Genomic DNA, 17,477 nt, shown 5'->3' with positions numbered 1-17,477 from the left:
TGTAAACATAAAAGCAATTACTATTTACAAAGTTTGTAATTATACATTAGATCCAAGAATTCAAAATATGAGAAAGTTTCATCGATGAAGAAAGCTTTGTAATCAATACAATATACTAGTTTAAAAAATGGCGTTACAGACGTAACATTTTTTGTTTTGGACATAACAAAAAGCAGTACGTTACATCGGTATTTTTCGTACTGTTACAACTGTACAGTAAAACCTGTCTACAACGATCGAAAAATATTGTATTGGACAGGTTATCGTTATAGACAGTTTGATTATTCATGCTGACATTTTGCTGGAGCCATAAAAAAATATCGTTATAGACAAGTTATCGTTATAGACAGTATAAATATACACAGGTTTCACTGTACTTCCAACTATAAATTGATAAAAAAAGGGCAGGATGGGCAATAATAATACCAAGTCATGATATTTAATGCAAAATGACAAATTTTCTGGTATTCTAATTTTCAAATTATTTTCTATAAAAGTTTGTAAACATTTAATTAAAAAAATAATTAATATACAATTGTGTTCCTCTCAGTGTAAGATTTTTTGTTCTTCAAATAATGCAATAAATTCAGTTGGTGCTCATAATTGTACACTAGCAATTAATGCTTAATAACTTAAAAATATTCTGGGAGGAAAAGCTCCTAAGTTTCTCAAACACTTCTTCATAAAGCAAAAACTAAGCATTTACTTAGAACAATTAAAAGAAAAAAAAAGTGTTCTCCAGGAGATTTTAGTAAAAATTACTTAATCATTTAACAATATAAAATCCAGAGTATTTATTATTAGTTAGGTATAATTTTTAAAAATAAAGTTATAGTTCAATATAAGGGTTTTTTTTTCATATTTATATGACATATTAATCATAGTTTTTCTCTTCAATTTTCTATTATTCTGACAGCATAGCCAAATTGGTATTACTTCTTTGTTTATAGCATACTAAAAAATAAGAATTTGTCACTTAATAGTTATGACTGTTATTTAATAGTTTAAACTAAAGTCACTGAGTTATTTTATTGTTATTTGCACCCCACTTTCTTACACAGTTATATTATTAATTAAAAAGGATTTTAGTAAGACAGTAGATAATTAACATTTAGATTACAGTTCTATCATGCATTGAATATTTGACGTTTACAAACATAATAGTCATAAGAGTTAAAATTACTAAAAATTAAACAAGCTGCATTTAATCCCCGTAAAACTCTTTGCCAAACATTTTCAAAAATGTATTTGTTGTCAGTACACTTTCTACACTGGTTTTTCGCACTTTCAGCAAAAATGTGCCAATTCTATCGACAATCCATCAAAATCAAAACAACCACAAATTTTTCAGAAATCTGGCAGTAAATAAGTTTGGTCAGTGACAGAAGATGTCGTAACCATAGAAAATTTTCAAATTGTGGAAGTACTCTTAGATTCCTGGAGAAAACTGGCTTTACGAGAGCTAGGAATATAGAAGCACCTCATATGTTTATATTAAGAATTTCAAAAATTTATTTGTAACTAGATAATTCCAAATTTTTCTTTTGTTTAATTTTTCCTAAGATGGTTTTATTTTTATGATGCACCAATTTATTTATCATATATTTATTTACATGGTAGTATTGAGTTCTGACCCCAACCTCTCTAAATAACAAAGGTGGAATAAAAGTATAGCTTAAAATGTTCAAATAATGCCCATGAGTTAATTTATACCATTGCACTCTCTCGACAAAAATTCTTTGTTTATCCATGCTTTTATTTGCTTTGCACAATTTGCATATCAGAGACGTTACATTACGTAACACTAATTTGTTATGTTCATAACAAAATATAATTTCTATCATAAATTTTACAAACACTCTTCTTAAAAACTTAATTGTTTTAGAAAGCTTGAAATCTCTAGAACAAGTATTTAAAAGAATTTTTTTTTTTATTTAATAAATCAGAGGAATAATGGAAATTGTACAACAATATAGAATTTTTGCGTTCTCAGGATTACGTCCATAACAGGCAGTTTTTATTTTGTGTCTTTTTATAATCAAGGAATATGCACCAAAATTTAGGATAGCATAAATGACATCAAATTGTACTACATAGGGGGGAAAAATGCAGATTTTTATTAAACTAAATATTAATTATGTGTCTTTAAAATTTGTGTGTTTTATGTCCATAACAGTGGAATTGCTCTTTTGTTAATCACAAGTCCCCTTTCTAATGCAACCTTGTTCGATTTATTCTTTAGGGAGAGGAGGGGGGGGGATGCAAAATATCACCTTGTAATTTTTTCTAGTTTATCTCATTCAATATATTTATTGATTATTAGGTACATTTTTAGTGCCAAAATGAGCATAAAAATACTTTTCTTCTCATATAATGTATTTTAAAAGTTTAATGCGTAGTTGATTCAAATGTATTTCTTTCCCTACTAGAAATAGCCCGTAGTCATAGCCATGAAGATGTTTATCCAACTGTGGTGACTGTTCCTTTAAACTTTACTTTCAAACAAAAACAGATTATCAGGTATTATTATTTTTTATTTATTTTATTTATTTATTTATTTATTTATTTTTTGTGTGCGTGTGTGTGATATTATTGTGTGTGAATCTAATGTGGTTATGCCATCATAAACACATTAGATTCATTGATCAGCTTTTTTAAATCCAAAATTTGTTGTAAAAAATATTGCTTATGAATCATAAGTAAAACTAGAACACTTATGAAAAGGTCGAATCAGAATTTTTGCATCATTCATACAAGAAATTCATTAAGCTAATTACAATAGCTGGTATGTTCTGATAAGTTTCTATTGCATAGGTTTTAGCAAAAAATAAAGGAATTCATAAATTGAAGAAATATATTAATAGTATAATGAAATAGAACAATGGTTATGCATCAATAAAATATTCTAAGCATTTTGTGATATGTTTTTGATAAGTATTCACAACAATAAGTCTAAAGTACCCCTGTAATTTAAATGTGGTTTTCGACGGATGTACAACAAAAAAAGAGGCTTTCCAAGTGACAGTGTAGAGATAGATCGGTAATGGTATGGAAAGCTTTTGATACTTAAGACACTGTTACTTATGGGATGCTGTGTCAGCTCAAAACTTAAAAATCTGTGAAACAGACTGACTTGCTTTCAATAAAAGGGACAAAATTAATATTTGGAAAATGAGTAAAAGTTTTACTAAAGAGAGACGGAGAGAAATAAAACTTTTCTTAGTATAGCTAAGAAAAAAAATGTTAGTATCATTATTATTCTCATGTAATTAACTACTGTATTTCCTGGCTTATAATTAGCAGATAATATGTTCAAGATTTTTTGTGTTTATTATGTGTGCATCCTTAGGTTTTACAATGAACTTTTTTGAAAATTAAAGCTTTTTAAAACGTAGAGGTTATCATGCTTATTATTCATTCATGTTGAACTTTCAAATGGTTTCAATCCCCCGAAAGTTTCATTGTATGTGGGGGCTATAAGAATGAATTGGGTTTTGAACACAATGTAAGTTTTGTATATATTTAATAAGTACAGAGTGTCTGCACACCTGAAATGTCAGGCAAAGTCATGAATTTTGACTATGACCAAAAATGGTCATGGAATTTCATGATTTTCAGCAAAAAGTGCTCAAAAATTGCTGAAACTGACAATTGGTCATGTACTTTGAGTTCAAGAACATGCTTATTTATCAAATTCTACGGTTTAGGTGCAAAATTTATGCATTTGGCCATTTCTTACATATTTACGTGTCAGCCCCAATTTTTCACACATTTCGAAACCCGATTGCATCCGCTTCTATATTGCTCCTTTGTTTTACTTTACTGAGTGATTCTACTGTTTGGACATTTATAATTTTTTGCTCAGCATTATTTTAAACCCTACTTATGTGTCTAATTGTGTAATTGAGGGCTTGTAGACTTCCAATTTTGCTGCTCTCATTTGACTCGAAAATTTTAAGTCATTTGTATCAGTGTCAATTCAAGTCTCATGAAAATTATCATTAATTTTCAGCAGTGTCTTAAGTTAGTGAAGATTTTAGAAAATAAAATTGGTCTAAAAGTTTAATTAAGAATGTTGAGGACAGAGGTTAGGATACAGAAATCAAGGAATTTTCAAGAGTAAAATTTTTTTTTAAGTCTGAAAATGTTGCAAATTGCACAAATTCAGGAATGTTTTCAATTTTTGTAGCCTATTTTAAAATTTTGGCAGTAATATATCTGGTATTGTCTGGTAAGTTAACTATTAAGAACTTTAATGTTTTATTTTTCTCTAATTACTTATTTATTTTATTTACTGTAAACTTTATTTGAGTAATGATTTAATTATTGCTAGTTACAACTTTTTAGAACATTACTAGCTTTAAAAAAAAAAAATCATTATTTGTTAATGAAATAAAATATTTATTTTAAAAAATTCAAGAGAAAAAATAAATAAAAATCAAGCTTAAATGTTTTACTGTTCACCAGTAATTTTACATCATTATTGCTGCATGTAAAGCTTCTTTCATTTTTAAAAATCTTTTTGAAATTAATTTTTTTTTTTTTTTCAGTATTTTTTAGTGATTGAAACATTATTGTGTATCATATCGGATTTTTTGGGGAAAAAATAATCAATTTGTTTCATGGAAATTCTTACCTATTTTAAAATTCTGTATGATTTATTGGAATACAAAAATGTATTTTCAAAAATTTTAGATTTATAAATATGTTCTTAACAAAATGAAGAAGTCAAAACTCTAATTATTTCTTGTGTAACCAGTCGTTGTTGCATAAATAATTTTTTAGTCATAATAGTATCTGAGCTAGTTATGTTTCACTTTAATTTGAATTTTTGGAAACATATCTCCAACGCATAGATCAGATGGTTGCAGGGTTCAAAAGTATATTTTTGAGAATATCGAAAATATCCGATATGTTGATACATATCGTATATTTTGATCTATATCCGATATTTTCAATCAGCACAAACTAAAGTCTTCAAAATACTAAATGCTACTAAACTACTCTTTATTTTCTTTTATTATTATTACTATATGTAGACTTAAAATTAAGGTTTCTTTCATTATTTATATTTTATATTTCATTTTGCATTTTTATCAATTTTAATGGGGTTAATTTAGCATTTAGTTGTTTTACAAAGTTTTCTTCTGCTAGCTACTTTTACATAGTTATATGATTTAAAAATAAAAAAAGCATTAGTTGGTACAAAGTCATTAGTCATTTTTTTTTCTGACCAACATTTAAATTTAATTAGGCACTTTTAATATGAAATAAAATTCTTACATTACTAATAATTTTATGAATATAAAGTAAAAAGTAGAATAAAATTGCTTATTAATGATGAATTAATACATCATAAAAATGTAGTACATAATTTTTTGGGGTTTTTTCATCAATAAATGAACAATTTTGCTATGCTTAATATAATTTTATGTTGAAAATACCATAGTTAAAGAAATAAATATTAGATATATATCATGATATGTATCAACTAATGCAGATCAGCAAACCCTGGATGGTTGCAATTTAATTTTGACGAAACACATAATTTAAAAATTCTTGTGAAAAAATATGGTTTTTCTGCAAAAATTGCATTTTGTTAACCATGGAAAGTTATGGGCAAAAGTCATGGGTTTCAAAACTTGAAATGTAGCCGATACCCTGTAGATAAATTTGTAGGTTTTGAAATGCTCAAGATAACCAACTTCTTTCCGAGATGTTCAAGGTCGAAATAAATCCCTTAAAAAACATTGAGTTTTCAAGAAAATTGAGTGTTTCTCACAACCTTGTTGCACAACCTTGCACATAGGGACTGTGCGGCCCTGGTGCTAATACAGTGCTGCTAATACACTTTGCTACCTTATACTTTTTTCCTGGACCATAGCTATGATACTAAGCATTTAACTTTTTTTTCCAGCAGTATATAGAAAAACTTATAAAAAAGAAACTATAGAAAAAATTATATTTTATGTTGATTTCATTTAACGCACTTGATATTTCATAAGATTATCTTTCAAAATTTTCTCCCAACTATCATTCATACATGTATTGAACCTTTTATTAATATTTACTTCTCTTAATAGAAAAGCTGTAACTGATGCTGGATTCCAACTTTTAAGGATCATAAATGAGCCCGCAGCTGCAGCTTTGGCTTATGATGTAGGACAAGAATCCAATGATTCTATCAGGTATTTGACACTTATTCTGAAGCAAATTTCATTCTATAGAAATGATTTTCAATATTTCATTGGAATGTTTTTCTTGCAAATTAATCAATGTTTAACCTCCCATTTGAATTTATTAGTCAGTACATGTAGGTATGCTACTGAAAAGAATAGTCCCTTTGCAGAAAGTTCCAAGTTGTATGTACTGATTTGAATTGAAAAGAAAATTTTTTGTTTGATGTGAAAATCAGATTCTTATATTTTTAACGTAATTCTACTAATTAAAACAATTTATCAAGGATAATATTTTAAAGGCAGCTTAGGTCCTCCCCCCCCCCCTCCAGTATTTATGACAAGTTATTTAAAATATGCCATTCTTTATTTCTTTTGTGATTGCAAATTCTTCAATTGATTGAAAGTGAATACAAAATGAAAGCATAAGGCATTCTTTACTGTGCTAGAATTGTACAACACAGATTCATATATGAGAATTCTTTTATCTAGGGAAGGATATTTGAATGTTATGAACTTGTTTATAAACTACAAGCAAAAGTTTAAGAAAAAAAAAAGGTATATATTATGTTATGCATGCCAAACCATTTGTTTTTTATTGGAGGCAATTGGGCTTTCTTTCGGGATATTATGTTTGCTCACGTTTTTCTTTGATTTTCACATAAAAAAGTTTTGCATTTCCTTTCTCTTTGACGCATTAGTAATTCCATAATGACAAGCATTTTCAGGCAAGTATTATGTAAAAATTCTTTCAAAATGTTATAAAGCAGCAGGTTTCGTTTTGAAAGTTGATTTATATTCTTAGAATATTCAAAAAGATACTTGGAAAGCTGCAAATTTATTTACTTATCAAATGCCTGACCATTGATCATCGAGGTATAAGGATCAGAAGGCAATGAGCTCTCCTATACTTTTTTACAATGCAGGCCAAATTCTTCGTTGCAGAGCACTGATCTAGATGAGCAACATCCGTGAATTGTCCAGAATCATGCAAAACAGATACAGGTGATACAGTCAGATTAAAATGAAACTAATGAGCACCACAAAGGCAGTTATTTCCAGTCAATAATCTGGACAGCTACATCATTAACACAAGGAGAGTCGGAGACACAGTCAACTTGCAAGGACAGATACAAGGGAGGGGCGATAGGGACGATCGCTCTTCCCTTTGAGTGAATCTCCATGCACAATTTTTCTAAATTGAAGTCCTAAAATGCAACTGTTGGCCTTTTTTTGATGATAAGAAAAGCAATTGGGTTCAAATATTCCCTCCAGAAACTTTTCAGAATTGAGGTTTCAAAACAACAATTTTAGACACTCTTTGGTGATGTTAGGAGAAGTTTGAATACCTCCCCTCGAGCATTTTGCCACATGTAAGAGAATAAAACGCAATTTTGGACAGCTCGAGTAATGTTAGAGAAAGAATGGGTTCCATGACTATTATCTTCTAATTTTTTGAAACTGAAGATTCAAAAAGAGCAATGTAAGAGTACCTTCAATAATGTTGGGGGGGGGGGGGGTCAAAACTTTTCCCTGTAGTTATAAGTTCTAAAATGCAATTAAATCTCTATATTTCATTTAAAGATAAAAATCCTGTGGCAGCCCAAACCCCCAAACAGGTATGCAGTATGAGGTTAATTAAAAAATCGAAAAGCTTTCTCCATGAAAACTTTCAGGATCCGTTCTACTCAACTTGTCCCCTCCATGATTCCTCTTGTCCTCTCCATGATTCCTCTTGCACCATCCATGATTTGATTTTAATAGTCTGACAACAGGAAAAGCTACAAATTATGATAAAGAAAATTTTATAGAGAAAGAAATGCTTGTGACTTCATTTAAGTTCTTTGTGAAATCCTGACAGTACATAATGCATAAATTCCCTAAAAATGATAAATAGCTATTTTGTACCAAGGTATGGTATTCAAAAAAATTATTGAAATTTTTTTAGCACTACATAATTTACAATGAAATGATTTGTTGTGGCATTCTTCAGCAATTAATTCCATGAAGTTGTTGATATTGTTCATTCAGGTTGCTGTCAATAACTCCTAATTATGTCATAAAAAGCAAAAGAATTGTAATTCTTCACAGCAAAAAGTGAATACAAGTGAATACTTAGTTAAGTTGAAAGGTAAAAAGTACAGTCAGTTGTCAAACGGTGATTAAGCGTTGGCAAGCTGCAAACTCCAACAAAGAATGGTTTGAAAGTAACTACTGTTGGTTCTCTTTTTAATGACTTTCAAGGGACCATAAAAAATTGTTCTTAAAAAGATTGCTTCTAAAACTACAATGGAGCTTCCGAGACTGAAAGTCATCAGCAATTAACTCCATGAAGTTGTTGATATTGTTCATTCAGGTTGCTTTCAATAACTCCTAATTATGTCATAAAAAGCAAAAGAATTGTAATTCTTCACAGCAAAAAGTGAATACAAGCAAATACTTAGTTAAGTTAAAAGGTAAAAAGTGTCAATTGTCTACCAGTTTGATTAAGCATTGGCAAGCTGCCAACTCCAACAAAGAATGGTTTGAAAGTAGCTACTGTTTATTGAGTAACTACTGTTTGACGACTTTCATGGGACCATAAAAAATTATCCTTATAAAGAGTGCTTCTAAAACTACAGTAGAACTTCTTTGATTGTGTAAAGTGGTCGTTAAACAGAGAACCAACTGTATTGCGTTAAAAGTATTGTAAAATTTGATTGTGAAAATAGATTTTATCTGTGAAATTTCAACCTTTATTCTCTGCATTATTTTAACTTCCATTTAAGAAGGGTATGTTTTCATTTTTAAATAGTACTTTTGGTTAAAACGAGAAAAGGAAAACTTTTAGGAAATCTTTGATGAATACTGCGATGCGGTAAAAGAGTACTGGTTAACGGTTTAAAAAACTTCTTAAAATCAAGTTAAGACATTTGACAAACTCCAATTCTAATTAACTACAAAGTTTTAAACTTCAAACCTGAAAAATTTTTATCTGCGCCGAAAACTTTAAAATAATTTACTTTTTATTGACAAATTTTAAAAAAAAATGTATCAATTATAATTCTTTTTACTGATCAATAATATGTTCTACATTTTTTTTTCTTTTTTCTTTTTTTTTCTTTTTTTTTGTCTCCAAATTAGAGAATTTTTGTGATTATTTTGGCTTAAATTAGAATTAAAAGGCTAGTTTTTAAACACTCTTTATCAGTAGAACAAAACTGAATTTTTTTATTGACATCAACTGGGTTGTTTTCCAGTTTATAAGCAACATACATTTGAAAATATCTTCATACATAGGTATCATTTTCTCACGATTGTTCAAATTCTTATCTGTAGTTGATTTGAGTAATATTAATCTAAAACAATTTTTTCACAAATTTCATTTGCACTTAACAAGTTTTATAATTTTTAATGGTGCAAAAATAACTGCCATGAATATTATTTTAATTTTTTGTTTTCTTCTTAGTAAATGTTTAGTCTTTCGTCTGGGTGGTACTTCATTGGATGTTACTGTTTTAGAAGTATCAAATGGAATGTATAATGTTCTGTCATCTGTGCATGAAAGGAATGTTGGAGGACACCTTATAACAAATGCCATAGTCGACTTTTGTTGCAGCGAATTTCAAAGGTAAATGTTCTAGGTTTAGTGTACAGTGATTTTTTTTCCACATGCATTACAAAATTTCCTGAATTGAAAGTATCAAAGGATTATAGGCATGGCTGTTGATGGAGTGGGGAGGGGGACACCATTCCCTGGAGATATTTGGTTTGTTATCATAAAAATGCAGTAGAACCTCCAAGACCCGAACTAATTGAGATCATAAATAGTTCAATTTTTTAAACTTTTTGGATTTTCAAAAATAAAGGGGTCATTCAAAATAAGTATACAATGCTGAAATACATAATTACGTTTTTAACAAATATTAACTCATTACTAGGCAGGCCCATCCGAAGAGCTGAGGGTGCCTGGGGCAAATTTTTCCTGGCGCCCCCCCCCCCCCTCCTATTCATACATAAAAAATAAGTTAGTTATCACATCAATCATGAGTGTGAATGCTTCATATTTGCAATTTTTAAATATTAATGAACAAAACAATCAGGATCATACAAATTACAGCGCAAGCTACGAATCTGTTTCTAATATTTATTAATTTATTCCCCAAAAACTTTTGAAAAAAATGGAAATGTTAAAAATTAAAATATTTATCTTGTAAAATGTTACCTCACAAGATAAAAACAAACAATTAAAACGGAATTAGTTATTCAAATTGATCAAAACATGAATAAATAATTTGTAAATTACAAATAGAAATTTTCTTTTTTGAAATATATTACATCAATATTAAATTTCAAAAATCAAATGTGATGTCATAACTGCCATCTGTTAATGAGAAATTGCATTTTATGTTAACAGAGATGAGAATTTATTGTGCGACATAATTCCTTGTCCTACTAAAACTAACTAAAACACACTATTAAAAAATTAAATATATTTAAACAGTTAGTATTTGAGACACTTGTGAAAGGAATAACAAATAAAGAAATACAGGTTTTTAATTAAACAAGTTATTAAGCAACATAAACAGTCACACCAGGTGTGTGACATGTCACGGAGGTGCGAATTCACATGTTGTGGGCCAAATATATATTTAAATACAGAATGTTATTAAAAATCAATGGCAGGTTTATATAAATATGGTTTTGATGAAATTAAGAAGCATTTTTAAATGAATGGGGTGATTTCCTTCAGTCAAAAGTACTACTTTTAGTCATTGAAATTGATAGAATGAGCAAAAAAAGAACATGGACCCAGAAAATACTTTCATTTTCCCAACAGTTTTTTTTTAATTAATTTTTTAAGATGTCTGTTTTTTCAAACAAGGTGTGGTCTTGATGACGTCACAAATGATGCGCTTTGTCGCATCTTTGTACTACACTTCCATGTTATGATAATCAAACAGCGAATTAAATATTGCGCTCTACGCTTGCTACCAACCATATTGTTGCCAATGCGCGTGAGTCAAGATGCAAATGAAATATTTTGCACTGTGAATGGCAACACTGAATGGCATTTCATCATTTGTGATGTCATCGGCAGAAGCCGTAAACAATGAAAGCGCTTCGATTTAAGTATTTTTTTAAAAATATTAAACATAAACAAATTTATCAAAAAATGGTCAGATCCTATGTTTTTAAGCATGCTCTTTCAGAAAAAAATACTTTTAAAATTTTTACCCCCCCCCCCCCCCATTGTTCCTTACAGTTTTTACTGTAAAAGGTGTGTGACAGAAAAGTTTGAAGAATGGCCCTTCAACTTTTAAAAGCAAATTTTCTCTTATTGCATCACTACTCATAATTCAAAAATGATTTTTTAACTGTATATTTAAAAGTTGTAACAAAGCATATTGGGTGAATCTAGATTTTGTAAACCCATTTTGAGTTGCATTCTTAAAAAAAAATTTAAAAAAAAAAATGAAATAATAATGGCTTTTTTTTTAGTACATACATTGTTATGATACTATGCTTCCGAGTTTTCTTTATCTGTAATTAATGCATTTTCGTAAAATAGAATCCATCAAAAAGCAGAAAGTACACAATCTGGCCAATTCTAGTTGAAATTCTAACAAAAATGAAAACAATCAACATCTTAACTTTTGAGTGATTTTGCCATGGTTGTTTTGGTTTTTCTTCACTTGCTTGCCCTTCTGTTTTGATATTAAAAACTTATTTTACAAAAATGATATATTGTCAAAATGTAATGATTTTTTTTTCGTTATATACCTTTTTCAATTCCTGAAAATGAAAAAAACTAGAATTCCTACCCGGAAATAAAACTTTTTAAAAGCATATTTTTGAAAAGTTAATGCAACGTAACTGAATTTTTGACATACCTAAACCAAGTATTTAGCTACTCAGGTCTAGCCAGAGAAAATTTGGATACATTAACGGAATCTTCACAAAAATTCAATGAATCAATACGGACCTTTCACAAAATTCCAATCAGCCAAAACATACCCTTCACAAAATTCGAATCAATCAAAATAGATCTTTCACTAATTATTTATTGTAAAAGCAATTCTGAAACAAAAATAATGGCTAATTTTTCAAATGAAATGTTGACATATTTCTGTTCTGTGATGCTTGTATAAGCAATAAATCACTAATTCCTACTACAGTTGGCGCTCGATACAACGACCATCTTCATCCCAGAGAAAAGGTTTTTATAATGAGTGGTCATTTGAAGAGGTACTAATATTTGTATGCTAAAAATGGAATTTCACACGGAAAATCTTATTTTTAAGTCAATGTTACTCAATTTTTTTTTTAAATTTAGCAGAAAGATAACTATTACAGAAATTTAGGTCACTTTCTGTTCAAACTAATGGTTTTAAAATTATTTTGATACGTTCATAAATAAAAAAGTTCTAAGAGTTTTTGTAATTTTCATGAAAAGTCAACTCCGCAGCTACTGAAAAGTGGTTGCCAAAAAAAAATTCTGATGGTTTAAAAATTTTTAAACCATTGTTTCAAACTCTCAATATAATAGTTAATTAACAGGCAAAAAAAAAAAATTAATCAAAAATAATGAGCAACATGACCTGTATGATTTCACATGAATTGAACCAGCAGTGTTTTAAAGTAATTCAAGTTCTATGGGAGCAACAGAGTTGTATAATAAATTTATTAAGGTCATTTTAAAGGTGCTTACATGCACTTTAATTTTATATACAGTTAACTCCCAATTATGCACAGAATAGGGTGGGATGGTAGCCGTGGATAACCAAATTCTGGGATAATCCACAAAGTAAGTAGAAGATGATATTAGTCTCTGCAATAGCTTTAGATAAAACAATAATATTTGCATCCTAACAAAAATAACATTGTATAAACAATGCATTTAAAGCTGAAAGAGGATTGTTCATTATAGCAAATGGATTTTATACATATGCGAGCAAATGGTGCAAACAGATTAATTGAAATAGTTCAAGATAGGTTACACCAAAAATGCGTAGGAGAAAGTTTTTTGAACAAGATTAATGCAGTCCCTCGATTACACACATGAGTTGTATAGATCTAAAAAGCAATAAATATAGTGAAGATTTAAAGCAGTAAGTAGTGTAGATTTAAAAAAAAATCAGGTTTCAAGTAGTCCAGTTTCAGGGTCCATAAAAGTTTTGATGCCATTGGAAGGGAAAGAAAAAAATAGGGATGTCTACATGACTGTTAGTTGAAATGTGTGCATTTATCTACATTTATTTAATCATTGCCAAAAAATCAGGTTTTTGAATGTGTGAAAGCTGGTGGGTAATCCACCCCGCGGATAATCAGGAGTTTAGAGTATAGTTTAAGAATTTTCAAGAAACACTTTTTTGCAAAATTTAAAATAATGTCCTTTAAATTTTTTTAAAAAATATTATCTTAAATATATTTTGATGAAAACATCCAACATGTTTCAGTGCGGGAGTTTTTCAATGTCAGAGTGGGACAATGAGTGACTCAGCAGTTACAGTAAAAAATGTGGAAAATTGTTATGTAATTTTTGCAAAATTTCGCTAAATTTTTAAAAATACAGTTTGATTTTTAACTCTGAAATTCTCTGTATTCATTAAAGTACAATGAAAATCCTGTGTCCAAAATTTTTATAAGACACTATCTTTAAAATTTTTGAACTTAACATTTTATGGAAAAAAAAAAATATATATATATATATTCAAGTAACATAAATGTATTAAATTATTGCAAATGTAATTGTCTTTAAAATAATCTATCATACAACTCGATAGCTCCTATAGAACTTTAGTTATAACATTTTGAAGCTCTGCTGTCAAGTAGAAAAAAGGACTTTTTAACGCATTTCAAAATTACTTATCAGTTATAAATGATAGATTTATTTATATGTATTTTTTTAATCTAAGACATCAGCGAGCATTGGTTTGGGATATTGGCGTGAAGTTGCCCTTGGTAGTTTAAAAATGTGCTGTAAAAATTCCATATAAAGGCCCTATTTTTTAATCTGTTGTAAGAGTGGAAACCCTAATTCAAACTCCATTTTTTTCAGTTTTTTTTAAAATTTTTAGTTTTTGAGTTTTCTTCCTCAGAAATGACCCTAAGTTGTTGTATATGGGTAAAATATGTTGTAAAGAACCACCTGGTGATAGTAACTCAATTCTGATAGTTAAAAAAAGAAACATGCAGATAATTCTGTTTTTTGCACAGCAGCGTAGCTGGAGATAAATCAATGTACATAATAATGCCAATAGTGATATTAAATTTTATGCTCTATAATTATTAAGCACTGTTTCAAGTTTTTCTTTGAAAGCATATTTCCTCTTAGAAGTGTACTTGTAAATCAACTTGCATGAACTGTTAATTTTTAAAAATTGATGTGATTCAGTTATCTAGAAACATAGCAAGAGTCTAAAGAAATTCTTTTCCGTTACTTAAGTTTAATATTTAGAAGCAAAGTGGCAGGTTCCTTTAATGTCACTTATTTTTTAGTTTTGCTCCCTGAAGTCCTTATGTTCTTAAGTAAGTTAGTGCTAAAAGCCTTGCAATGAGTGGAACATATACTAAAATTTTCAAGTAACTGAAAATGCTTATTTTCAATTCTGTGAAATTTATTTTTATTTTTCAAGCACACGATATGTAAATGATAAATACAGATAAATCCTGATTATCTGCAAGTCATTGGACTAATCAGGAACATGTATTTTTGCAGCAAAAAGCAAATACCTATTGCTGTTTTTTGTCAAAAAGTGGTAAATTTAAACTTGGTTGCTTTGGTATTACTTATTTTTTGTGCTTTCTCCATCACACTTATTCTTTGTTGATGTTAATTTCTGTTATGAAAAAATACAAAACAGTTTTGACGTACTGTATATAATTTTATTGTTTGTAGAAAGTGTTATGCATCAATACAGCTAAGTTTTTGAGGAAGGGACAATTTTTACCTTAATTATCCCTCATTTTAGTGTTTTTTGCGATTTATCCGCAGTTTTTATTGTTCGCAGCACTTGTGCCACCCAATTCTGCAGATAATCAGAAGTTTACTGTACTTAGCATTGTGCTGAATGTAGATGATAAATATTTCTGCATAAATGATTCACAAAATTGGCAAAAACTTTGCAAGCATGAGTTACAAAGAGCCCATTCAGTGCATGGTTTGTTACGATTCGGCGCAGCTGTTTCGGCGCTGACCGATAAGGCGCTAACCATTTCGGCGCTGGCCGTTTCGGTGCCAGATTTTTGCATTTTGAACTTTGTGAATTTCAGAAATTTTATTTCAAAGAAGAAAAACGATTTCAGGAAGAAGTATGAATTTGGCGCTCTAGAAGCTAGTTAAAATTTATTTTAAAATTTACAGTGGAGGGAAAGAGGGGGCATACGTGATCCATGTATGTTTTTACTGCGATAACATAAGGGAAATATCTTGAAAAATTAGCAAATAATGCCAGTACCAGTCCTACCTCTTTGTCAAATTTTTTTTTTATCAATGCTAAGCCATTTTGTATTTCTGTGGTGATTGCTTCTTTGTTGTAGAAGATACTGAAAATAATCTCATAAGTCTTCTTCACGTGAAAACACTTTTCAAACTAACCAAAATGCTCGACTTAACTATTGCAAACCCATGTATGGACATCAAGGTAAATTTAGGGCAATGTTTGATTTTTTTATTGACTAAAAAATCATTTATTTTTGAAAGTTAGTTCTAAACACTATTATTTTCCTGTAATCGATTTATAAATTTATTCCAAATTATTTTTTTTAAGTTTTATTATTATTATTATTATTTACTTTTGCTTTTTTTTTTGTTACCAAATAGTTAATCGACAGTTTAGTGCTATAGAACAGTTACAGGAACTAAAAAGACACAAAATATTTTGTTTTAATTAAAAATAAAGTTTAAAATATTTTTTATTCATTATATTAGTCTTTATGAAACTTAAAAGCAATATATAATAATAATCTTTACATAATAAATATTATTTGTATCTTTTAGTCTTATAAGTTTTTTTCTTGTCTATCCTGTGTTCAAAGCACGCTACACAACTTAAAACTTTATAGAGAGCAGTGTTACAGGGGATTTTCTCACCACGTTATTTTTTTCCAATGACAAATATAAAAATTCATCTTATTATTATTTGACAGATTTTAATTTTTTACAGAAAAGATATTTAAGTAAGGGCACAAATTAATGATCAGCAATGAAAAAAAATTCAATTTAAATTTAATGAGTTTTATATTTTAAATTTCATAGAAAAATGTCAATGCTGTTTCCTAAATTATGAAGATGTTTTTAAACTTATATTTTATCAACTAATAATAAAAAAAGAAAACAAAATACATCTCTAAAAATATTACTTCATAAAACTTTTTACAAAACTTAAAAAACAAAAGATATCTTGAATTTTGAAGCAATGTTTGGCATATTTGTGTGCAGACAATTTCGATTTTTGAACAGGTCGTATTGAAATGGGTCGCGCCGAATAGTCCCATTCCATTCAGTGCAACAATCAAAGTTTTGGGACAAAAATAACTGATTCCTGTGACAAGGTGGCAACAGATCAGGGAAATCAGAGAAAAGTCAGGGAACTTTATTAATCAGGAAATTTCGAAAAAATAACAAAAATTCAGGGAAAATTGATTGAATGATTTTTTTTTTGCATTCCAAAATTAAGTACTTCAATTCCGTTCACATTTTCTGCCAATTATTTGTTAAAAAAAGTAAAATTCATGAGGTGTGATTATACACTGTCGCATATTTGTGCATCTTTTTTCCTCAAAGTCAATTGAATCTTATCTTATTAGCCACAGGATGAACTTCCTAAGATTGCTTCTGTGTCTGTAAAGTTATTTATTTTACTTAGCTTGTATTTTCTTTCCACCCATTCCATGCTACTTTAAATAAAGTCCTACATGCAAAGAGGAAGCGGTCATTAGTGACTTAGCTCCTGTGCATCATTGTAATGTGAATATATTACTTCATTGATAATGGAGTATTCTTGTATAATGAAGTAATTATGCTAATTACTTCATTGTTTTGAAGTAATTAGCATATTATAAGCACAATTTCAAGAAAAATTCTTTGTTTCTAAAATTAATACAAGTTTTTACTCGGCATTTTTAATTTAATCGCTAAAATTGAATGTTAATTGAAAATCAGCTTTGATTTTTCCCATCGTTTTATTCGTTGTCGCCTCAGACTATATGAAGGGGTTTTTTTCCAGACATTAAAATTCATTTATTTTAAAACCAAGTTATATACATATATATTTTGATATTAATAACATTTTTTTTAGCATTTCAATGTTTATTACA

At 28.8% G+C, this 17,477-nt stretch overlaps 1 protein-coding gene across 1 annotated transcript in view; it reads left to right on the top strand.

Moving 5' to 3' along the window:
• LOC129216943 (heat shock 70 kDa protein 14-B-like) overlaps positions 1-17,477 on the top strand; it is a 49,993-nt gene that overhangs the window by 17,337 nt on the left and 15,179 nt on the right. Inside the window, exons 5-7 of the mRNA XM_054851163.1 lie at positions 2,430-2,520; positions 6,084-6,188; positions 9,625-9,786. Of these exons, the coding sequence (XP_054707138.1) occupies positions 2,430-2,520; positions 6,084-6,188; positions 9,625-9,786 (358 nt within the window). The remainder of the gene's footprint in view (positions 1-2,429; positions 2,521-6,083; positions 6,189-9,624; positions 9,787-17,477) is intronic.

Source organism: Uloborus diversus, chromosome 2 (genome assembly GCF_026930045.1).
Source record: "Uloborus diversus isolate 005 chromosome 2, Udiv.v.3.1, whole genome shotgun sequence".
NCBI classification, from domain to species: Eukaryota; Metazoa; Arthropoda; class Arachnida; order Araneae; family Uloboridae; genus Uloborus; species Uloborus diversus.
Note: the sequence above shows the minus strand (reverse complement) of the source record. Positions and strands in the feature narration are given on the sequence as shown.